The 25,033-nt window shown below is 48.8% G+C and overlaps 1 protein-coding gene across 1 annotated transcript in view; it reads right to left on the bottom strand.

Annotated features, from left to right (window-relative positions):
* Window positions 1-277: 277 nt before the first annotated feature.
* Runx2 (RUNX family transcription factor 2) overlaps window positions 278-25,033 on the bottom strand; it is a 238,993-nt gene continuing 214,237 nt past the window's right edge. The window contains exon 6 of the mRNA XM_036167197.1: window positions 278-1,268. Coding sequence (XP_036023090.1) covers window positions 667-1,268 — 602 coding nt within the window. The 3' untranslated portion in view covers window positions 278-666. The remainder of the gene's footprint in view (window positions 1,269-25,033) is intronic.

The following is a 25,033-nucleotide window of genomic DNA, read 5'->3' as shown; positions in this document are numbered from 1 at the left end:
GTATAGACACACACTTTATTCATGACCCAGATGCTTTCTCATTCACAAGAAAGACTTAAATAACCCACACAGTTTTTCTGCCATGTCCTTGCTTTTCCCCTCCTCTATTTCCCAAACTTTTTAAAACATAGATATAAATGAGAAAATTTAATTTCTTTTTCCAAAGATGCTTTTAAACAGAGGTATGTGAAATCCACTGGAGGTGGACACACCATTAACGTCTCAAGAAAGGAACGCTGGAGGTGTCCTGGGCAGTGGTGGCGGTGGTGGCGGTGGTGGCGGTGGTGGCGGTGGTGGTGGTGGGGGGGGTTCATGACAGTATCTCATCTCATCTCTTGCCTCAGAGGATTGGGAGGGAAACACTGCTTCTTCCATCACCTTGATCCAGGACCTGCCACCATCTTCTGGAAGTGATTTACCAGGAACTTAAATCAAGAGAAGGTGGAGGAAAACACAGAGAGGCTACAACATGTCAGGGCTCCTGGAGCCAGCCTGAGATGCGCTGTCCTTTGAGTGACAGGCCAAGGGCATCCATTCTGTAAGCAAACCTAGCTTTGTAACTGGCTCTTCCACTGATTTTGCTTGTCTCCGTCAGAGATAGTATCAGAGAAGCAGGCATGAGTGGTACCCTCAGCATCCTTTTGTTTTGGGAGATCCAGGACTCCTCTAATTGGTATCTGGTGCTTCAGGCACAGGCTGGGACTGGGGTACCAGAGAAGAAGCTAATTTAGTGAGGGCCTTTGCTATGATGTCCAGGTGGCCATTCATTGTCCGAAGCTCCACCAAGATGTCCCCAACATTGGCCTCCAAGGTGGCAGCAGTGGCTGCAGGGGCACAGGGAGGTGGAGAGACTTTAGAATCCTTGGCATGACCATCCCTGGCAGAGCCTGGGTGCTGACTGTGGCCCCTCTCTGAAGCTGAAGATGGGGCCAACACAGGCTGTGGCCGCTCACGATCCTTGCCTTGGATACCAGGAGAGGTGGCAGAGGGGCAGCTGGGCAGCCAGTCAACAAGGTGGGGTGCAGCCTCTGGGGAGGAGGTGACAATGGTGTAGAGCCCCGTGCGCCGAGGGATACAGGGGCCCGGGGCTGTAGAGGGAGTAGACAGGGGTGGCAGGAGAGAGGGTAACATGGTTGGGCTCGGGGAGAAGGCCTGGGGCTCACAGGAGGAGGATGGAGATGGCAGTGCCGCTGTAGAGGGGCCTGGCTCCTCCGAGGACAGGAAGAGGGTGGTAGAAGACTGTGAGTCCAAGGTACTGGGCTCTGAATCTGTCAAGGAAGAAGAAGGAAAAGGTCACTTGGGCATTTGTGTTATCTCTATGATCAGTCACACATTAGGTGCTAAGGAAATGAGCAAAAATGTGGAACTGTGACTCCTACCACTCAGAGGGACATCCAACAAGGGGGAGTGGACTTCGAAGCTGGATGTGTCCTGAGAAGGAAGTGGGCAGTGTGGGAGCCCAGCCCAGGATCTCAGAAGCACTGTGCTGGACAGATGACCACACACACACACACACACACACACACACACACACACACACACACACTTGCCAGCAACACTGGGGACTCAAGACAACCTTGGAAGAGCTTATGCTGATTCTTGCTGGGACAGACGATACTGAGGAATTCTGAGGAAATCCTATCCCTCCTCCTTGGGTAGTCGGCTTCATTTCCCCATCGATATAAGAGGGTCCAATGACCCTTCAGGACTAATATGCTGTCCAGTCTGCAGCTCATGGCAGTGCTGTGTGTCACCACCATGCAGACCCCTCCCTGTGCTAGCCCTCTCCTGAGCCCTTGAAACTTCAGGTAGGAAGAGAACAACAGCTCTCTACTAATAGGCATGATAACAAGGTTACCAATCTCCCACCATCAAAGGGCCCACATCTAGACAGATGACCTGCCTCAGCAGCCTCAGCAAACACAGTAGCTACTTGTGAGTGCACACTCCATGTTCACTCTACAATGGGTCTGAGCGTCACTTGAAGTCAAGTGTCTGAGGCCCCTTCTTCAATTCCTACAAGTATTTGCTCTTGCTTTCTATGCCCTGTGTCTCCTTGGCTCTACCCTTTGGTGACTCCAAGCTCTGCAAAGGTAGCATGTGCTGGGGTCCCTCTGTAGTCACCCAAGAAGGGTGTCTGGTGAGAGCGACCAAGGAAGCATGAACATACCAGGAAATAAGCTCTCCATTCTCTGTGGTAGACTGCTCTGTCTGGCCATTGGCTGACCCTCAGAGAGGTCCCCTTTAGACATATGGTAAAGGCTGTATCCCACATCAATCCTGACTTCAGCATCGACAAGGTCCTTCCATTGTTCATGGGACCCAGATGCTCAGCTATCCGGTTTGTGTGGTTGGGAACCATGTCTGACCAAAGCCAGAGATGAACTCATTCCTCAGCTGACAACCTTTGAGCAAAGTCACCAACATGTCTGAGAAGGTCTCTTAAGAGAAGTTCAGCTTTGAATTTGAAGGGCCTCTCCTCAACTCCCCCTCAGTTTCACCCAGGCTTCTGGGATCATACTGTACAAAGCGAGAATCACACGTGTGTCGGGAACACAATTGCTGTGGAGTTGGAAATGATGAAAGAGAACCTTTGCAAACTGTTTACACCAACCTTCCCAGGAAAGATATTAGCTTTGTGTCTCCAACTCTTGTAACAGACAAGAGATCTCTGTGAAAAATCAAAGAGAAATACACCATACAGAATGTTCTAGAGAAGTGGTTTCAAACTTGAATATCCATGGCATTCCCCAGTTGAAGAGCAAATTAGGACTAAGTTGGTCAAGGATGGCACCTAAGACCCTGAACTGTAGAATGCAAAACAACCACAATCATCAAAGTGGCCTTGGCTGCTTGTGAGATATGGCTGAGATGGGGCTCCTTGGCTGTTAATTCTTCCTGGGAGGGTCATTAGACCCTAACCTGAGATTCTGGCCACTCCCTACTGTACCCCCCCCCAGGCCATTTGTATGTCATTCAATCCTAATTGCATTTGGCCTCACGTTCTGTTTTTTTGTTGTTGTTTGTTTTGTTTGTTTGTTTGTTTGTTTTGTTTTTAGTCAACTTAACACAAGCTGGAGTCACCTGGGAAGAGAGAACCTCAGCTGAACAATTGCCTCCATCAGAGTGACCTAGAGGCAAGTCTGTGCAGCACTTACTTGATGAAAAGAGAATATAGGGGGACCCAGGCAACTGTGAGTGATGCCCTTCAGGGGCAGGTTGTCCTGAGTTCTGTAAGTAAGCAAACTGAGCCAGCCATGAAAAGCAAGCCAGTAAGCAGCACTCCTCCATGGTCTCTGCATCAGCTCCTGCCTCCTGCTTCCTGCCTTGGGTTCCCACCCTGACTTTCAGAATGGACTCGGAGCTGAAAGATGAAATCAGCCCTCTCCTCCCCAAGTTGCTACTGATCATGGGATTTATCACAGCAACAGGAGACAACCCAATATATCCTGTGAACTCCCCAAGTGCCTGTGGAATATGTAGCCTGTGGAAGGATGCACACTGATTGGAAGTTACATGAAGAGGAGGGTCTCCATCTGTGTGTCTTCAGGGAAGCCATCATTCTGGCTGAAAGAATCTTTCTGTTTTAGCTGCATTGCAGTCACCCACAATCATATAAATAACATCCCATCCCTGCTCTGTTGTTGGGGCCCTCACCTGAAGAGGGAGAAATGCTTTGCTATCTCCCCAGGGAAGGAATCCTAGAAATACCCTCATTTCTAGGTGCTGTGGATTCTGCTGCTTGGGGGACCCACTTTGATCAGCAAACCTATGGACCAATTAGATGAGCTTAAGGTGTTCAATGTGTGTTTATAGGTACTGCACTAACTAGGGTAGAGAGGCAAGCTGGAAAGCAAATATGATTCATGAGGTTAGTGTTGCTGATGTCTCTGGGATATGATCAACCCAAACCCAGCAAAGCCTTGGAGGAAAGAGCCCTGCTCAGCCTTCCTCAGCCCTAAGGAGGAAAAGCCCCTGTTGTTCTTGCAGCTAAAACATCAGAACATGGAAAATCTTTCAAGAATTTTCAAGAACCTAACGGGACTGGGAAATAAAAATGACAGCCAGAAGCCTGGGATTGGCGTTAGATTCCTAGAGTACTTGCCTTGCATCCATGATGCCCTGGGTTCAGTTCCCAAAACCATATAAAGCAGATGCCTGCCTATGATTCTAGCTCTCCAGAACATCAGAAGTTCACAGTCCTTGGCTATATAGCAAGTTTGAGAAGAAAATACATGGTGACATGAGGCTCAGGAGTCAGAGGAGTCGGCATGCAGCACATGGAATGAACTGTCAATTGTGGCCCATATCTTCCCCTCCCTGCTCCACTGTAGATGAGCCAGGATCACCATGATGGTTCACATTCACTGTCAACTTGACCAGACTTGGAACCACCTAAGAGGCACAGCACTGGGCATGTCTATGAGGTGTTTCCTGGTAGGCTGAACTGAGGAGGAAAGACCCATTTGTAAGGTCCTGTAGGCTGAGGTCCCAGAGTGAATAAAAAAAAAAGAGAAGTGAGCTGAACACCAGCCTTCCATTTCTCTCTGCTTCCTGCCCGTGGCTGCGATGTGATCAGCTGCCTCAGGCTCCTGCATCCACGCTTCCTCACCATGATGGACTGTATCCCTGAAAACCATGAGCCAAAAACAACCCTTCCTTCGAAGTGGCTCTTGAGGGGAGCTTTGTCACAGCAATATAAAGCTAACTAATACATCCACTCAGAATAAAGATCCCATTTCCTGTCTCCTTCACAGTTGTAGCCAAGTCAACTGTGCGCACACAGACTCAAGTAGACTCAATTCCTCCTTCCTGGGGTCCTGGGCTCAAGGGCTGGAGCTCAAACAGTCTGCTCTCACCATGAGGAGGAGGTGAAAATACTGTAAGAGTGATAGAGCAGAGAACAAAGTACCTCGACAACTTTTAGGACTTGTGTTCTCGTCTGTCTGTCTGTCTGTCTGTCTGTCTCTGACTCTCTAACAGGTGGGTTAGGGTGACAGCCATAGATGAGAAATCACAGCACAGCAGTGGGTTTTGCTCAGGGGGAGCTCTGGAAAGGCATCTAGGTTGTGGAGAGGACAAGTGGTATAGGGCCAGGACATGTGGGGGATGGGGGATGAGGAGAGAAGGATCAGAGAAATGGTCTCAGCTCAAGGCTCCAGACTGGGAACTTTCCCTTTCTTGTTCTCTGGAGTCTGGGTGGCCTTTTCCCAGACACACCCAGGCCTCCAGCAAGACTCAGTTCTGACACACCTCGGCAGAGACAGCCCTTGGAAACATTTTCCCAGGGGCCTGGAGGGCGGGAAACTCTCTAGCCTGGGGCCTGCAGGGGAGCAGGTCTGGGGGAAGGGCATGAGGTATCTGAAGACACAGAGACTCAGCTCTGCATCTGGGCCCTGGCCTTTGATGGTTCAGACTTGGCTGGAAGGCTGCCCACTCCCTTCAGTACATCAGACACTCAGAGAGGGCTGAAGAAGCGTCTGATGAACTCAGCCCAGTAATATCCACTTCTTTTCTTTTCCAGGAACGTCATGAGCCCCACCAGACAATCTTCTGGTTTGAAGACTTGGTGAGTCAAGCCTATACAGACCTCTGACTCAGTTCCATCCTGAGTTCTCAGCAGACATCTCCCAGGAGCATGGCTCAGCAGGAGAGCATGGCCAGGACACCTCACTGGGAAAGGACGGTAGGGTTCAGGGACAGGCATGAGACAGGCTGGAGTTCCTAAGGTGACATGGGCTGCACTCACAGAAAAGACCCATGTTTACTGAGTTCTCACTAAGTACACAGTCATGCATTCACTCCACCAGTCTTTGTGGGCAACTCTGTATGCATTCTATTAATCTCATGCCACGGAGGAAACTGATACTCAGCTCTGTGAGGTACCCAACACCCTGACCCAGAGCAGGTGGCTGATGCCTAGAAAGGCTATTCCATGGGAAGAAGGGCAAGAGTATATGAAGTAGGAAATAGTGGAGAAGAAACATTTGTGATGAGTCTGTGTGTGCACATGCCTCTCTGTCTCTCTGTCTCTCTGTCTCTCTGTCTCTCTCTGTCTCTCTGTCTCTCTGTCTCTCTGTCTCTCTGTCTCTCTCTCTGTCTCTGTCTCTCTCTCTCTGTCTGTCTGTCTGTCTGTCTCTCTCTCTCTCTCTCTCTCTCTCTCTCTCTCTCTCTCTGTGTGTGTGTGTGTGTGTGTGTGTGTGTGTGTGTGTGTGTGTGTGCAGTCAATTTTGCTATCTAAAAATCTGCCTCACCAAAGCAGTGTAGTGTGCAGCTTCAGAAGGGGTGAGCTAGCTGAGGTTACTGAGGCAAGCCTCTGCTACAGCCCACAGAGCCAGGCAGAAGTGACCATGGCCGCAGGTGATAGATACATCCACTGTCTCTCCCGTGAGCACTGCCCCACTGCTGAAGGGTTCGAAGACTGAGCACGTGGAAAATCTGTGGTCTCCATTCCTGGCGATGTGCCAAGGAGTCACACGGGAAAGCATCATGAGTACCGGTGTCTGTGTAAGCTACCCAGCCTTTCACTCTCCTGGGCAAAGGAGACGGGTCCTAATCAGCCCCTGAGCCAATGAAAAGATGGTGCTAGAAGGAGAGGGAGGCAGCCACACAGCCTGGGTGTAGCCGAGGGAACCCCTGCTCAGGGTTTCTTCAAGGAAAGAAAGATACTCAAGTTCCCGAATAGTGTTATAGGACCTGCCTTAATAATCTTCTTTCCAGGGGCCCAGAAGAGAAGCTGCTAATTGGGAGAATTATATTCAGGAAAGGAATCTGAGCACACCGAGCTCTTAGTCCGTCTACTGTGTTCCTCGGGGATGAAATCTCTCTACACAGCCTCAGTTCTGCTCTCAAGCCTAGCTCCTTTCTTGCCTGATTTCTCTCTACCTTCATCTGCTGCCCCCTCTAAGTTCTATCTTAATTCGCTCACCTTAGTTCTGCCCCGTCTTGGTCTTTCCCATCTCGTTCTTCCCCACCTAGCTCCTCCTCATCTTCCATCTAGTTCCTCTCCAGTCAAGACCCTCCTCTAAGTCTCCTTATACCTCCCAGTTCTCCCCAAGTCTCTGAGGTGTTCAGTTATAAACCCAAGCAATAGTGATCCTCTGGCAGAGCAAGGTCACCAGGCTTGAAATCTTATAGGGTCATAAAGGCAGATGAGAGTTTTCCTCAGGCAGTGACCATCAGGCTTTTTTCTAAACCCAAAGGGGGAGTGGTTAAAGGAGGAGGTCAACTAAGAGCTAAAATGGGTTAATATATCAGAAAAGGGGAATTTATTTGCTCAAACTATATTCCTAGGGGTGGTTAGGTAAATGTTAGGAGTCTATAATGTCAGTATAAATACCATATATTTATAAAGGCTGTATAAAAAAGGAGGGTCAGACGAGCTTAATTTACCTTAATTCAGGAGATCACTTGGCCTTGGATGCTTGATAGGTATTTCAGCTAAAATACACTTGTATGTTTACATAGCATACAAGGAAATCACTGCAGGAATCAGCTAATACATATATACAAAAGTTAAAATATCACCAAGACTTCTTAAGCCATGGCTTGACCTTTCCAAGTAGAAGCTTTTGTAATAGTAGCTGGATTTCATTACGTTTTCCTGTGGCCCATAACATGAAGTAAATGGAGTCTGTGCACTTAGGGTATCAGCTACATGATTCACAATGGGCAAAGGGCAACAAACATGTCCACTGTGGCAGAGAAGGATAAATGAAATGTGGTGTTCACATACAAAAGATACTATTGCACCCTGAAAAGGAAGAAAACCCAGATACCTTCTACACCATGGCTATACCTTGACACTAAATAATGTCACAGAAGCGAATACATTAAATACCATGTGGATCCCTTAGATGGAATAGACAATGCACAGAGACAGAAAGGGTGTGGCAGGTGCCTAGTGCTGGGGAGTGAACGGTGTTTAACAAGCACAGACCTTCAGCTGGGAGAATACGGAAGTTCTGGAGAGAGGCGGTGGTGGTGGCTGTACCGTGACGTGAACACACTCAGTATCAGCAAACCGCACACCTAAGAATGATAGTAACACCACCTTAATGTGGAACACACTTTGCTTGTGGACATAAAACAGGGAAATTTTGACAAAAGAGGGGAATTTGTGACATCCAGGTCCACAATGTTGCCCTGGCACTGGAGAACATATCTATGCGTACAATTCTATAACTGCCCATCAACTGATCGAATAAGTAACCTGCTGCTGAGGCTGTTAGGGATCCAGTGTGGGTGAAGCACCCTAGGAGGTCCCCAAGGATAGAACAGCTCCCCCAATCCTGGGTCCCAAATGCTCAATTAGGAATGGCTAGCCTGCAGAGGGCAAAGGGCAGAAGGTCCCCATAAAAAGGAAGTCGGGTTGTGGGTGGGGGAACTCAATAGGTGAAATTCTTGGTAAGCATGCATGAGGACTGCACTCGGACCCTCCAGAACCCACATAAACATCTGGGCACGGCAACACTCCCAACACCGTAGGCAGGGGATGGGCAGCTCCCTGGAGCTCATTGTCCGATGAATCTGGACCAGTACCTGAACTCAGGCTCAGTGGGAGACATAAGGTGAAGAGCAACCAAGAAAGACACATGACACTGACCTTTGGTCCCCACATGTACTCACATACAGGCACACAGATATGCAGGAACATGTACAACACACACACACACACACACACACACACACACACACACACACACACAGGAACAGAAGGCCAAGGGAGTTTCCTAGTAACCCAAGGAATGCCATATTTAACCATGCAGTGGAGGCCACCATTGAGCTTAAGTAGGCATGTGATACATAATTTGGTATAATTTGCTTCTTCAAGATTTTTCTGCTGCCAGCTGGCACCTGAAGGCAGAAAGCCGAAATGTATAGGAATGCTTGACTTTCTAGTGAGCACCAAAGACACTGTGATGGAGGACCCAAAGAGGATCTGGACTACTAATATCTGAAACAATGATTTTTCCAGGAATAGCCTGAAATTCAGGAAAAAAAGGAAACTCTGTGAATGTCTCCGGCTAGCTGCCGTGGTCTTTATACATCACCATGCAATAAAAGCCAGTGTGGGTTTTGTGGAATTGTTTCTCAAGCCTCAAGCCAAGTGTTTGTACTCACTTACAGAGGGCTACTCTGCCACCTCTTAACATAGCTGGTACATTCAGTGTGTGGAAGGTATCTCCAGGTGTCGTACAGACAGAGACTCCACAAGGCTATGTGCAATAGCTTTTGGTGGGGATGCAAGATTTTGCACAACCTACATGTTCTTTGCCATGAACTTTTCTTTCCTATGAGGAAAGAAAGGCACAGAATGCAAAAGCTATTATACACCATAATGGACCTTGGATCAGGAAGAGAATGTTGAAAATAGGTTATATTCCTCAGTCCTATCGGTCTCCAGGGTTGAATAAATCCCAAAAGAACCCCGTTAACCCTTCCCACAGAACCCCTCACCTTTGAACTTCACGTTCTAAACTAGCAGAAAAGCAGAAAAACAATTCTAAGGCTAGGTCCCAAGGACCCCACAGAAGCCCAGGCTCCCTGCCCACCAAGGCAAGAGATCATCCAAAGGGCCATCTCCCTTGTAAAAAAGCAGGCTGCCCAATGAACTTGACGGGAAGAGCAGGCTGTAAAAGACGGCGTTTTGCCTTTAACAAGGCCAGGCAGGCCGGAGAGCAGCCAGCTGTATAGTCTGAAGGAGCCCAAGAATATTAGAACCCAGGGTCACATGGAGCCAGGACACCACTAGGAATGTTAGGAGAGACTGTCTGGCGAGCCGCTGGGGAACAGCCGGAAACCTACCATGCCAACCCTGGCATGAGCCAACAGGAGAAGGAGGTTGCCAGGACTGTTGGGTGGACTGCATAGCTCAGTGCCTGGCCACATAGGGTTAGTGCCCCCCTCCCGCCCCCGAAGCTCTTCCTTCACATGGCAAACTTAAAGGACCTCCAAAGATGCCAAGAGTGACAGGTGTGCATACACGTGGCCACTCACCAGCTCTGCCAGGGCAAGCACACCCAGTCAATTCCATGATGGCCTTTGCCAACCTCTCCCCCACATTTTGGATGAACAGCAGGACACTCCATCTGGAAATGTGGGGAGGTGATGGTCTCTGTTCCCCAAGCTCAGCACAGCACAATTTTACACAGGGATTCTTGGGAAGTCATGGGTGGAGCAGAGGTGAGAACTAGGTCCTCCAGGGCCCTCCACTGTCTCAGAAGACAAAATGAGGCACTTGGTACATGGATACCCATTGGATACGTCTTTTTCCCATGCTGCAAACAACCCCAGAGCACAGCCTGCTTCCAAGACCTGCCACAGTCTTGAGAGATGGCAGTGCCCACCCTAACTTCCCAAAGAGTCCTAGGAAGTTACTTTTCTTAACCCACGCTTTTTCCTTCCAAGGCTCCTTCTGAAGGCACACCTCTGAGCCAAACTGCTGTATCTCTCCCTGGGGACCTCTTTTCTAATTTGGGTCCAGCCTCCCCTTTTTATACATCCATGCCATTCTTCCTAATGATAACCTCCAGTGCCAGGCTCAATTATATACACAGCTCAAATGAGCAGCCCTGACTCTATATTTGGCCTTCTCCATTGGAAGGAGGAGCCTTGGGCATCTAGTGTCGCCCAAAAGGAAAGATGCTGGTCGCTATGGGGAGTCAAAGCCAAGGAAAGGGGGGTGATAGGGGCTTCTGCAAAACAGTACAAATGCAGGATGGAGAATCAGACCAGACCTGGCTACCCTCAGGGCACCAGGCTGAGGCCGATTCTGTGACTTCAGCCAGCCTGTCAGGACTCTGCGCCCCAGCACAGGCATGCAGCGGCAACAGCCATGCTTTGATTTTTTTTTTTTCCCTTTTAGAAATGGCCTGCTGTCTAACCCTACCTATGCTTTCTCCGCAGGGTTAGCAGAAGGTGAAATGAGAGCATGTGTTGGGGATTTCCTGACTTCTGTAAATTTTCCTCCAGATCTGGCTGTGAGTCAACATGACGTTCTGATGACATGGGGAGAGAGTCGAAGTGGCTCCCTGCCACCCTCCATCCTGGGAGCATCGGGAAGAGCCTGCTGAGTAACCAGGGGTTAGAAGCCAGGAGGCTGCCTCCCTCCTGGACTTCTCTGCCTCTATAATGTCCCAGACTCCTTTGGGGTGCACATCTACCAGAAGGGCTCTGTGTTCATGTGCGTCCTTTCGAACTGAAGCTCGTGTCTATGGTGGTTTTTTTTTGTTTGTTTGTTTTGTTTTTTTTTTGAGCTGAGGATCGAACCCAGGGCCTTGCACTTGCTAGGCAAGCCCTCTACCACTGAGCTAAATCCCCAACCCGGTTTTTTGATCTTCACATGTGGGGCATCTGCACACTAGAGAAGAGAGAGTGATAAGAAGAGATCACAGGAGAAAGAAGGGGCTTTCCTCAGACCTGACTGAGGACTTACACATCCCCTTCGGGGCTAGGGAGGCAGGCAGAGTCATTGGTTCAACCCATGTGAAATGCTCAAGTAAATTAATTATAGCATCATGTGTGAGCTGGATGACCTCCAGGGCTGGTCAGCCCTTGCCAGCTGAAATAAGCTATGGCTGATTCGTGTCCATGATGTTGATAATTGCCCCCCCCCACTTTTCCCAGGAGTTTAGAGAGGCGATGTGCTTGGGTTAGTGGCATCCCCCGAAAGACTCAGGAATGTCAGCTGAAGAGATGGTTCAGTGAGTAGAGCGCTTGCCTCACAAGCATGATGGAATGAGTTCACCCCTCAGTATCCACATGAAAAACTAGGTTTGGTGACTTGGAATCCCTGTGCTGAGAAAGCAAAGACAGAAAGGTCCAAGGCTGCCTAGCTCCTGGCAACGCCTAATTGATGGGCTCCAGACCAATGAGACATCCTGTCTCAAAGGAGGGTGATCCTGGAAGGTATCCTTTGGACTCCACAAAAAATATGAATGTATGTATACTCACACACATGCAAGCACGTATATACACAAACTTACACGCAGATACACACACATGCACACCCATATAAACTCATACACACACGTGTACACATTTGAAAATGTCCTGGAATTAAAGTTAAGGGGTGTTAAGATGAGACCCATAGCAGCAGTCTGTGACGCTGGCCTCACGCAGGGTTCTGAGAGCATCCATGCAAACATTTTACAAACACAGTGTCACTTTACATTATCAAAGCACTACTGGCCCAGCACGTGAGACCAAGTAAGATGAGAGCCTTTGACACGTGCAGCACAGGGTTTCTCAGTCCTCATAACTTGAAGGATACATATGTTCATTTTTCTCTTTTAAATGCAAGGAAGGCGCCCAGTGATCAACCTTCCGGTACGGGAGGAAATGAAACTCCATGTGCTTTTAAAGCCACACCAGAGTCCACTGGAACCCACACCTCTTTTCACCCAAGACCCTGAAGGGGATCTTTTGTCCCCAGTGGAGGGCGTGACTGGGAAAGAGAAGTCCCACTCTGAGGTGAAAGCTTGCCGAGGGTCACCATGCTTCTCCTCTTCGACTTTCGGGGATGTCAATGCCAGCCCCGAACAGTGACCGCTGTAGAGTACATGTCAGCACCTCTGTAGTCCCCCAGAGTCAGGGCAGGGCAGGGGTCAGACAGATCTCTCCACACCAAACTTAAACCTGGCATGCTGGCCATCCTGGAAGACCTGATTCCTGAGGGTACCAGGGAGTTCTGGTATGTTCTACCATTCTGAGGTCAGCATTAGCCCAATGCTCCCTAAGGCACCCTTCTACTTCTTCTCCTGTCCTTGGTCCCTGCCTGGGGTCTCTCCACCTTTAAAAAGACACTTTCAATTTTCCCTCATTCATTTCAGAAAAAAAGAAAATGATTTTTTGAGGGGGGAGGGTCATAGTAGCCCAGGCTAACCTCAAACTTCCAATGCATTCTAGGGTGACCTTGAACTTCTAATCCTCCTGCCTCCACCTTCTCAGCACTGGGACCACAACCTTGATTGATGCAGTACCGAGGATTGACCCCTAGTGTGAGCTAGACCAGTGCTCTACCAAACGACTCATTGTCCTACCTCCAGGAGGAAATGTCTAAATTACTACAATGCTCAATTTCTAGTGGCAGAATGAGAATAAAGGGGAAAGGGGCATCAAAATGTTAATGAACCAAGATTATACAACTTTTCTTTGAAGTTTTAATTGTTATATTTTTATCTTTTTACTTACAGCTAATGGAAATGTTCTTTTGCCCAAGCCAAGCATACCTATCATTTGCTGTTTAGACTTGTAGAAGAGCAGGTGCGTAGGGGAGGGCTCCCGCGAGCTGTAACTCTACCCAGAGGGACAGCAGGCCGTGGAGTAGGGATGAGACAGGCCACACTCACTGTAATCTCTGGAAATATTTTCTTTCAAACCCTCTGTTAGATTCACTTACACCCACAAAAACATGTGTACACACACACACATCACTCCTGTCCATGGGGATGAGATGGGAGTTCATTATTGGAAATCTGTGAGCTTCTTTAAGGTCCATAAAGACATTATGTAGGAATAAGCACTTTTCTTGTGGGACTCTGTTTTGTGTGGTTCCTGTGGCTCTTCCCTGGTGTCTTCAGTTGTTTAGAACAGCCACTGTGAGCTATGATGTCTTCAGACAGCCTTTAAGTGATTTCTTGGTCTGTTTCTCTTTTATAAAATATCTGACTGATTTCTCTTTTTTTTCTTTAAATAAACCTTCATATATTAAAAATAAATTTACATATTTACTTTTTTATCTGGGGTTGGGGAGGGGAATGTACCACAACACTCATGTAGCCACCAGAAGGCTAGATTCGGTTCTCTTTTTCCACCAAGTGGATGCCAGGGATTGAACTCAGATCTTGGGGATTCCATTCCCCGGGCGTTACTGTTTACTCCCAAATGCGGGGCAAACCTTTCCCTCTGCCTGTCAATGGTCAGTGGGGAGGCAGGCCCTTCCCTTCCCTTCCCTCAGCCTCATGCTTTCTCTGCTGCCTCGGTTCCTACCCACACCTCTTGTTTTTTAATTTCATAAATTCAAACCAAGTAGCCCTTGAGTTCTCTCTCCATTGCATTGCTGCTTCTGCCTCTTAGATTGTTAGCCCAAAGAAAGAGCCAAAGCATCTCCTTACACTGAGGTGGGGACACTCAAGTCCAGAGACACCAGAGCCTTAGTTCCAGGAGCTCGGGGTGCAGTAAAAGACTCCTCCTTCTGCAAGGCTTCTGGGCATCCTTGTCACACAAGTCACTTTGGGAACACGGGAAAGCACCCAAGCAGCTGCTTGGGGCAGCCATGAGGCAGCCAGCAGCCAAGAATGCCCGTTGTTCTGACTGCAGCTGTGCCCCTGAACAGGTGCTGCCTGCCCACAGATACCACATCATCCCCCAGGCTCCCAGGAGCACATCCCAGATGAGGGTCACACACTGGTGCTCATGTGTGGCACTCCAGGCTATGCCCTCCTCTGCCTATTCATCTTGAGGCCGTGAAGATAATGAACAGAAGGAAGGCAAGTTCTGGGGACAAGAGCCACATGTTCCCTCTGTGCTTATCTAGAGGGGCATCAAACAGCTGCTGTCAGCCCATCGCCCTCACAAGAGTGCGGTTGGGCCCAATGTTCTGCTCTCCCTGCATGGGAAGAAACACAAGTAATGGTGTGCTAAGGGGCCATCTGAGCCTGGGGAGGTGACTAAGCCAGGCAGCTTCCTCCTGCACCCCAGGGCCTTCCTGATTGTTACAGTGCTAGCCTTCTTCCCCAACATCAATCCCTCTCCCACCTCCTTCTTCCTAGCAGCCCATCCCCGTCCTACCTTGTAAGTTTCCTTGAGTTTCCTAGGGGAATACATGAGAGTACATGGCACTGTCAGTTTGATGGGATTCCAAATGACCTAGAAGACACATTTCCAGGTACGCCTGTGAGGACATGCCCAAGGAAACTTAGTGGGGAGGGGTCCCCACTCTGAGTGTGTCTAGCACAGCATCCCGTGGGCTAGGGTCTCAGATTGAACACAAAAGGGAAAGTGTGACAGTGAGCCGGAGCACCAGTATCCATCTCTCCATGCTTGCTGATAGGGAACACAGTGTGACCAATCTAATCCTGTTCCCCTCCTAATCCTACAGATGAACCCTTCTAAGGTGATGGAAGTCCATTTGGTTCAGGTATTTGCTCACAGCCACAAGACAAGGAACTGGTACACACAGCCCACAAGGATATGGGTCTTAGATCACCTCACACTGGCCGTCATGTTCAGAGTGAAACAAAGCCGGAGAAATTCCTCACTGCAAGGATTCTGGGAACCTCAGCAGGACAAAAGACACCATGAATGTGTGGGGTAAAGCCTAGGCTTAACGGTTTCTCATGAAAGCCTTGCTTTAAAAAAAGGTGTGTGTGTGTGTGTGTGTGTGTGTGTGTGTGTGTGTGTGTGTGTGTGTGGTGCATGCACATGCTCACTTGCCATGAGGCATGTGTGCAGGAAAGGGGGAAACCTCTTGTGTTGCTTCCCCCTTCCTTCCTGTTCTGAGGGAAGAACCCTTGGCCATTTTCCCCATGTGTTACACTAGAGTGGCAGTCCCCAGAGGTTCTGGAGACTCTCTTGTCTCTGCCTCCCATCTCCACACAGAAAGGCTGCGGTGACATCCGGCTTTCTTTGTTGTTATGAACCATGGGTTCTAGGGATTTGACTCAGGTCTGCATGAACGCACAGCAAACACTTTCCCTACTGAGCCATCTCCCTGGCCCCAAAACCGAATTTTTGAGGGATGTTTTGAGAGACAACGATCTCCTTGGCCCATGCTGTATAGTCAGCCTGTCTTCCTGAACTACGTGCTTAACACAGCGTAGAGCATTTAATGAAGAGCGTCTTACAGGCCTGGCTGCTTCCTCTCAGGCTTCTGACTGTCCCTTTGGCAAGTGGAGGACTTGATGGGTTCTTTACTCTTGGGTGCAAGTTGGCTGTGGAAATAATGAAGAGACACCAAAGCTCCTAGGTCCCCCACGCCTGGTCAAAAGCTATCTCTCAAGCATTCCCCACCAATGTACCCGAACCATTCAACAAAAGCACCGTACAGCCTGGAAACCCTGACAATTGGCACCAGGCCCCAAGACTAGTTTAATTATAGCCCATCCCTCCTGCCTCCAACTTCCTTGGACCTCCTCTAACTTCTTTCAGGCCCCTCGTTTACAAACTCTCCCTCCCTAAATCCACAGGAGCTTGGCTTGTGATTGAGCCTGAGACCACACCCTTGTCTGGAAGCTTCCATGGGGCCTTCTGGCCGGGACACATTCTCACCAGCCAACTTTGTTTCCTAAAAGCTAGATTGAAAAGAGAGAGAGAGAGAAGGAAGGAAGGAAGGAAGGAAGGAAGGAAGGAAGGAAGGAAGGAAGGAAGGAAGGAAGAAAGAAAGAAAGAAAGAAAGAAAGAAAGAAAGAAAGAAAGGGTGTCTTCTAGTTTCCTGGGAGTCCTAGTCATGCTGGGTCATGAAGACGACGCTGTGGGGGACCAGGGGATTCCCACAGGCACCATCAGTGTGCATGCTTTGGGAAGAGCCTTTCTACCTCCCACCATTCTATAGTGCCATTGCTGCCAGAATTAAGGCCTGTCCCCTCCTCTTTGTTCCCCACGATTCCCTAGAGGCCTGAGAACTGTGTCACAGTCAAGCAGGTGATAGTCCCTGAACAGTCATCAGCATGCACAGTTCTCTCCCCCAACTTCCACTCCCTAGGAGTAAGTATCTGGGGTAGGAGAGAAAGAAACTCCATCTAAGTAGCCCTGCTGCCCTGTAATGTGGTGAAAATGAAGATGTTCATCTGCACTATGTCCATAATGGCTACCTCTCCAACTCTGAGATACCGATGGGGGTGGAAACCTGTAAGATGGCTAAGTACCCTCTCTCCTCCATTTCCCAAGCCTTCCATTTCTGCTGCTCAACATCTCCCCTCCGTGAAGATGGCTGACACGGTGGACCAGCAACATGAAAGGTCCCTCCTTATTAGATTGGCTCAGACACTCTGCCCCACATTACGCAAGTGGAAGCCGCAGACGTGAAGAGCTCTTTCCTTAGAAAGAGGATTTCCCTGGAGACCCAGTGAGACGAAGTAATGAGGTTTGGTACTGATTGCTCCCATGCGCCTGGCTTTTGGCCTCCCTAGCTAGACTTACAACGATCTCCTCGCCCAATCTTAGATCTTAGGGTACTAGATAAGTCCTGGGACACACCCCTCCATGGCTTCCCAAGGGATCTCCTAACTGACATCTGCATTCTCAAGCCTGGAACAGTTTGCTTCTCTTTCTGTTGTCCCAGAAAAGCTTTCATAGCTCAGAACTTAGGACTACTGCATATGGAGGAAGAATCTAGAAGCAGTTTCACAATGACATGAAGAATGGCGAATGTAGAGAAGAGGAAGGATAAGGGGAGAGGAGAGGAAAAACATTAGGTCAGGAAACCTTTAAAATTTTACCTTTTCCTTCCCCCCAGTAAGGGTCTGAATGGGAGAATCCCACAAAGGGCGAGGAGGGGGGGTGGGGGGTAAAGACCAACTTTGTTATTCTAGGGATCAGTGGAGAATGGTTGATGGTGGTCTGCATCCTCCTCCTGGTGGGTCGGCATTCATCCCAGAGAAGAAACTGGGTCGGCACCGTCTGCTCCTGTGGCCAGTGTGGCCATCAGAGCAGCTCCGTGGGAGGCCACTTGGGTGGCGGTGGCCCTGGCCACACCTACAGGCGGTGCATTTGGATATGAACAACACTTTGATAGCTGGCCACGAAAGGCCAAGTTCTGAAAGCCCCCATTCATGGACCCTGCACACAGGAGCAGCACACAGGAGGGAAAAAAGGGTTTCCCAGTCAGTCTAGAAAGGTGGGTTTGTGTTTATTAATCAAAAGCCGCATAAAGCCCTCAGGGTATAAGCGTTCCTTATGAAGTCCACAGAAGCTGGTGCTGGGGGGAAGATTCCATCCGGTGATTACCTAGGAGAAAAGCCGCCACCATAGCCTCCATGTGAGGTTCAGAAGGAAGATTACACTAACCATCGGGGCCTATGTTGAGCAGGGCTCATTTGGAGCAGTGTGGTTTCCAGAGAGGCCGGGAAACAGGGCCCCCTGTTCTCCGGGGTCACTGGCAGCAGGTGAGCCCCACCCTACCCGACCCCAGCTTCCTGCTAGCTTGCTTGGTTCTCCCTTCTGACTTTGTGGCAGTGAGGAACACCCAAGGGGATTTTTGTTTTCAAAGGTCACTGGCAATTAACTCCCTGAAGAAATCAGAGAACAGGGGGAAAGGGTTGTCTTGGAGGAAGTTCAGAGAAAGGCACTGGGTCGGAAGGCCCTCCCGGGGACCATGGGAGGCACTTCCCACCTACAGCAAGGACCATGGAGAAGGAATTAAGGAGCAAGCTGGAGATAAGACGGAGGTCCAGCTCCCTTTTGAAGCTTAATTAAAGCAAACTGATAAGTCTAATGCTACGCATACTACACAAATGATGAAGAAAATAATTTCATAGGGAGCCCTGTTATTCTGCGGCGGGGTGGGGATGAGGGGGAGGAGCTGGCAAGGGAGCTGGTTCCGGCTTCTAGTGCAGTGTAGAAAAATCTGGGCTGTGATAATTGAACACAAATCACTCCAAGAGGAAAAAAAAAAGAAAACTCCTGCTCCTTCTACATAAGGATTTCCGGGGTGAGGGGGGGGGGATTCAGAACCATCTACATTTTAATCCAAATTTATTTCCAGGTGGAGGAGGGAATCAAACAGGCTGTCACCAGATTACAAAGTCATCTCAGAGAGGTTCAGATTGTGCACATCACACCATCCAGTTCCGGGACCACCAGCGCGGTCCATGAATCCTTTACACTACAAATCCGTGGCTGTGCTGAAATGGCCAATAAAACCAACTGGAGGATCCAGGTGGGGTTTGTCAGTACTCTCTAAGTGTTTGTTGGCCCCAAATAACCACATTTATCTTATTCCAACATCACCGGGAAAATGTCCTCTGCTGCCTGCCATGGTCTGGGAGTGAAGGGATCCCTCATCTCCAGACGTGTTTCCAGTCCACACAGCTTCCGTTGTTTCTCCTACATGCTGTTCAAGTGGAATGACTCACCTGTGGGTACCAGTGTCAGGTCTCACTAGCAGACCACCACACCAGCCTTGACATTTGGTAGACAAGTACGTCTAGGTCAGCCCTAGGTCAAAAGCTCTGTCTACGCCTGTAGCAGCCACAGATAGGCAGGTTGTCCTGGGTCAGAAGAACAAGGTCCAAGGGTTTTTGATGATGCCTCTCGATTCCTACCTACCTTCTGAGGGACAAGGCTGGGCCGTGTTCCGTTGGGGAGACCACAAGAACAGGTCGGAAATGCAACATGTCTGAGGCAGGAGGGAATCCAAGCTTTGAAGTGTCTGCCTGAAGGGATGTCATTCAGGGAAGCAACAGAAGATGAGGAAAGGCAGAAGCCAAAGTCCACAGCAGTAACTTCTCAAAGACACCAAGGGGAAAGGCATACAAATGGGCCTGTCTTTGCCCGCAGAGTAAGAGCTTGCTCCACACCAGGACACTCCTGCATTTCTGCATGTCATGACTCTCTTTGTAGGGAGGATAAATTCTTATGAAGCCATTTGACTTCTCCTAGGGCTTGGGTATGCAGCATCCACCAAGAGATTTGTCTGTCGAAAGCCTGGCCCCCCACTAGTGGGACCATTGAGAAAAGATGGAATCTTGAGGGTTCTGATGGATTTGATGGCATTGTTAGAAGGTGGTAGAATCCCAGAGCAGGCCTAGTTGTAGGAAGTGAGGCACTGGGAACAGTCCCTTAATCTCTGGCCCCTGCCGACACTCCCACTTTCTGTCTACCATGAGGGTAGCCATGGGTAGCCATTTTTATTCTAACACAATGTACCCACTTTGAAGCTACAGGCTTCAAAGCAATGGATCCAGATAGCCATGGACTGGAGCCTCTGGAGCCGTGCCTCCAGAGACCTTTCTCCCCCATGAGTTGTTAGGCTCATGGTTTTTGTCTTGGAATGAAAAACCTAAACAGTGTCTACCCAAAGCCACCTCAAACCTTATGTAGAGAATTTAGTCTAATTCTCCCTCTTCAAAGAGGAGAAAAAAAATAGAGTTCCAGAGAGAAGGAAGTGACTCAGAGGGGGGCAGACAGGATTCCTGAGGCAGGACTGGCCTCTGCCAGCCAGAGTTGCTCAATAAGCCCAAAGGAGGGGCCTCAGGACCTCTTCAGGGAGGTGGAAGGAATCTTGGTCAGCACCTGTCTCCAGAATCGCCTTTGTCTATAGATTCAGAGACTGACACATGAACTTCACGTGCAGTGTCTCCCACAGCCCAAACTTCCAAAGCCTGCCACCACCAGGAAAGACGCAACCCTTAGGTCAGCTTATGCACCATGACTTCCACACCATTCCTTCTGTGCCAGTCCCTTGTTCAGGGCAGACTCCACCAGCCCAACACCCCCTCCAGACATGACAGCCAGCCCTGAGCACCAACGAATATGAGGGTGGCAGTGAATCCTGCCCGTCGTGAGATACAGACTCCTTGAAAAGAATCAGTAAGACCTGGGGTCAGGCTAAGGGAAAACAGACCCCAACAGTGTTTCTCCCCAAACCACCCCCTGCTACCATGTGACCATCAGCCTCACTTCTCTTTAGCCAGGGCCCTGCCAGTGACTTCTCAATCCCTGCCACTTTCCTCTGCCTCAGAGACTGCTGTGGGACCAGGTCCTAGACTGCTTCTCTGCTCAGCATACAGTGCAGGGGAGGGACATGGTCCACTCCCTAAGTAAGCCAGCCCAGTCCAGACGAATAAAAGACTCCTCCCTATTCTATCCATCTAGGGTGCTACTGAGATACCTCTGGTCTTCCTTGCTGAAGCAAACTAACCCTAACTTCAGTTAACATGATTATCTGTTGAAACCGGAACTATGGGGCAAAGTAGCTGGGACCAAGTCTTCCTTTGAGTGCAAAGATCATTATAAACAAAGTTTTCCAGCACAATATCCACTAGTGTCACCAGCAGCTGGCTTTCCAGAGAGCTCATGGCACCATGCATTGATGACACCCCCATCCCTCATCTTCTCCCTGTTTCTTCTAATGTATAGCCAGGGTTGTCTGTATTTTTTTGAACTTCTGCATCATATGTGGTTTTATTTTTTTAATTTTAAAACAATTATTGTAAAATATTTTAACTTCAAAATATGTAAGAAAGGATAGCAAATAATCAAAACCTTACTGGCTTATCAACCACTGTTTTTTCTTCCATCACTTTATATCTATCTACCTATCTATCTATCTATCTATCTATCTATCTATCTATCTCATCACTTTACATCTATCTATCTATCTATCTACCTATCCATCCACCTACCCATCCATCCATACATACATCTATCTATCCATCCATCCATCCATTTATCCACCCTTCCATCTACCCATCCACCCACCCACCCATCCATCCATCCTTTCTCTATACATGAACTATCAAGGAACTTTTAGGGGAAAAAAAAAGAGTACATATCCTTTACTTCTTTTGTACATTTCATTTTTTTTTTCTTTCCACTCCACCTTCCTCTCTGGAACATTTCGGGTCCAGTTGACCAATGACACCCAGCCAACCTTCTTCCTGCCTGGTCTCCTTGCTTCCCACACACACACTTGTATGACATAAAAGTGCCCCGTCCCACCTAAGGCGCAGATGTGCCTCTGAGAAGGGCACAGCTGGAGATCCACAGATGAACTAGAAATCTCTAGAAGCAGCAGATCCTAACTGGTGTGTGCCTGTCATTTGGAAGTCATTTCCTGAGGTAAGGTGAAGGGCGTTTCTGGGTGGATTCCTCATTGCCCTTTTCAAGAAATACATGGGTTGTTTCTGTGGAGGAAGGTGATTTGGGAGGAACAGTACCAAACCAGGTCATATGCAGCCTTTTATTCCCCAGGCGTACTAGAGATTGGTTGAATCTAGGGCCTCAGAGGTGCTAAGCAAGCTCCAACCACTGTGCTCCATCCTCAGCCCTGTTTCCACTTGTCCTGGTGACATTTTCCAAATACTGACCCCAAAAGATACCCACTTCATAATGTGTTCACTCTAGTAGCATCCTTCCTACCTTCCAAAATTGGCATGTGACTTCATCATCACCATAGCTACCCTGGGACCACATATGTGAGCTGCATACCGTAAGTTGGAAAGACCTCCTAAAATAGAGGGTAAAGATAGATACAGATGTTGCTTGAACTGAATCTGATTATTTTGAAATTTCAAATTTATGCTGAAGATGAATTTGATGGTAGGCTTTTTGTTTATAAAACAATTATTTGCATAAGGAAAAAATATCCTATTTGGGACATTTGGAGCTATGAAAAGAAGTGCCCAGCCTTATGGGGATATAGTTACTGCAATAAAGAGAGGCCTGAGTCTGCGTTCAGGCCTGCACTTATGTTTCTGCACCCTGGAGCCTGCATCCTGCTTTCTGGCCTTTTGAACCTGTAGCCATGTTCTTGCCACACGTCTATTCCTTGCCTGTCACTCCCAGAAGCAGCCCGGCAGGCCAGATCTCTGCTGGGCAGCAGGTGCTGTGGAGGTCACCCAAAGATTTTTTGAAGAAAAAAAAAAAAAACAGAAAACAAAAATTTTCCACTGGGAGCCGGCAAGCCTCACAGAAGGGCTTATAAAACCCTGGGACGTCTGGTAAATGGTGTTAGCTTCACACGTTCCCCAGCTCAGGGTGTGTGACCCTGGCTTTCATTGGCATGCAGCAAAGAGGGAGGGCCGTATGCTGGTGGGTCTCTGGGCTCCCTGCCTGTCTGGACTGCAATAGGGCAGTCCAAGCCAGCAGGCTTGCCTCTGCATTCAACAAGCTCAGCTACAAACCACAGGCAGCATTAGAGCCCAGGTCTAAGAGATGAGGAAGAAGGGAGCCAAGAGGGTGGATAAGTCAACTGAAGGGACCCAAGAATGGCCCCAATGCTGTGAAAGACACCCTGCATGCTGAGAACTATAGTGTCACTTGTGAGTAGCAGAATGCATGGGGGTGGCACCCTCTGAGTATCATGAGATGCTGTGATGTCCAATGTTCACTCATTTACTCTAGGTCTTGAACATACCACCCTGAGTCAGGGTGGGACTGAGTTACTCAGACATTTGCATTTGGCCTTTCCAAAGTCCTTTAGAAATGAGGTTATCAAGCGCTCCGTAAATGCCACTGTCTACTCCTCTCTTCACATCACGGCAAGTAAGGCCCACTTAGGTTCCTTGACCTGTCCTGGCTTTGCTACAGTCAGCAGGTTCCTTTCTGCCTGGCTGGTCTGCTTTTCTACTGGTGGAACTCCAGAGGTAGCCATAGAAAAAGGCCAGGAAGACTCAGTTTCATCCTAGGAGAACAAGCAATGGGCTGAGCTAATGACCTACAGCAAAGGGCAACCAATGGTATGCCCTCAGGTGAGTCCCTTCACCTGAGGAATGGCTCCTTACAGGACTGGCAGAAGGACCAGGATTCAGACTCATGGCTGTGGAGGATGCAATAGCCCACAGATGTCAGTTACCCTTCTGCACAGCCATTACATCTAGATTGCTACAAACCAGTGGGTGGGAAGTCTGCATTAAAGATGACAGGGAGGAGGCAAAGAAGGGACCTAGAAACGCAATGGTGTGACTGATACGATGCTGGCATTGTCTGCTTTTAGATTTCTTACTGTGTGTGGTAATCTGTTTATACAAGCCATTGCTGATTAAGCTTTCTGTGGCTTATCGCTAGATGCACAGAAAAATGTCTAATCTCTTATCACAGGACATCGTATTTTCTCTCTAAAGAATGTACCAGGGCCATAATTAATAAAAGCCCCAATTGTGAGCGTGATGATCCGTTCAGTGTCTCTGTCTTTGACTCAGGTTTCGGTGCTATGAGGCCAGGAACCACACCGTCTGTTCCCCCACAGAATGTCCAGCTCTTAGTTCAGGGCCCAGCATGTAGCAGATGCTGTCAATGTCTGCCTACTGAACTCTCATTCAGCACTTGCTCCAAACACTCACTGCTCACTTCCTTTTTGTGTTCCCAGAGGACAAATGTAGTGATGTCTCACAGAAGAGAGCTCTGCTAATGTGGAAAGACCCCTCCCTTGACACTTCAGACAGCCCATGCCAAGCAAGCTGCCTTTCCCCAGGAGAACAGTGCCACACACGGACTCCTCAGCAGATTCTGAACAAAGGTAGACTAGACAGAATTTTGGGGCATCCCAAAAGGTCAGCATTCTCTGATGGGCAGGAGATCCCTCCCAGGGATGAGGGGCCTGGGTGAGAAGCCTTCCCCACAAGGTCCTGGGTTGTCCTTAGAGAAAAGGAAATATCTGGTTTTCCTTTCTTACTTATGTTTGACCATCTGTGTGGGGACATGTTCATGTGTGTGGGTATATATGTGTGTGCCTGTGTGCTTGTGTTGGTGCCTGTTCATGTGTGTGGGTATGTATGTGTGTGCCTGTGTGCTTGTGTTGGTGCCTGTTCATGTGTGTGGGTATATGTGTGTGTGCCTGTGCCTATGGAACTCGGACATAAGCTCCAGGTACCATTTGGCCTTGGGCACCATCTACTTTGTTTTGTTTTGTTTTTGAGTCAGAGTTTCTCACTGGAACTGTGGGGGTCCCTGTTTAGGCTAGGTGGGCTGGCCAGGGAACCTTTCTCCACCTCCACAGTGCAGGGGTGACCAGCCTGCACCACCTTGCATCACCTTGCATTTTATACAGGTTCTGGTCCTTGAACTGAGGTCTTGAACTGAGGTCCTCAGGCTTGCAAGACAGGAACTTTACCTATCAAACTAACTCTACAGCCCCAGGAAGATAACTTTCTGTGTGAGTGTGTGTGTGTGTGTGTGTGTGTGTGTGTGTATGTGATTTGTAGGTGATGTGAAAATGTATTGCTGTGAATGGTGTAATAAAAAGCTGAACAGCCAATAGCTAGGCAGGAGGTATAGGCGGGACCTCCGAGCAGAGAGAGAACTCAGGGAGGAAGAAGGCGGAGCTGCTGGCCAGATACAGAAGAAGCAGCATGGACAGTACAGGGAGATG

Source organism: Onychomys torridus, chromosome 18 (assembly GCF_903995425.1).
Source record: "Onychomys torridus chromosome 18, mOncTor1.1, whole genome shotgun sequence".
NCBI lineage: Eukaryota > Metazoa > Chordata > Mammalia > Rodentia > Cricetidae > Onychomys > Onychomys torridus.
Note: the sequence above shows the minus strand (reverse complement) of the source record. Positions and strands in the feature narration are given on the sequence as shown.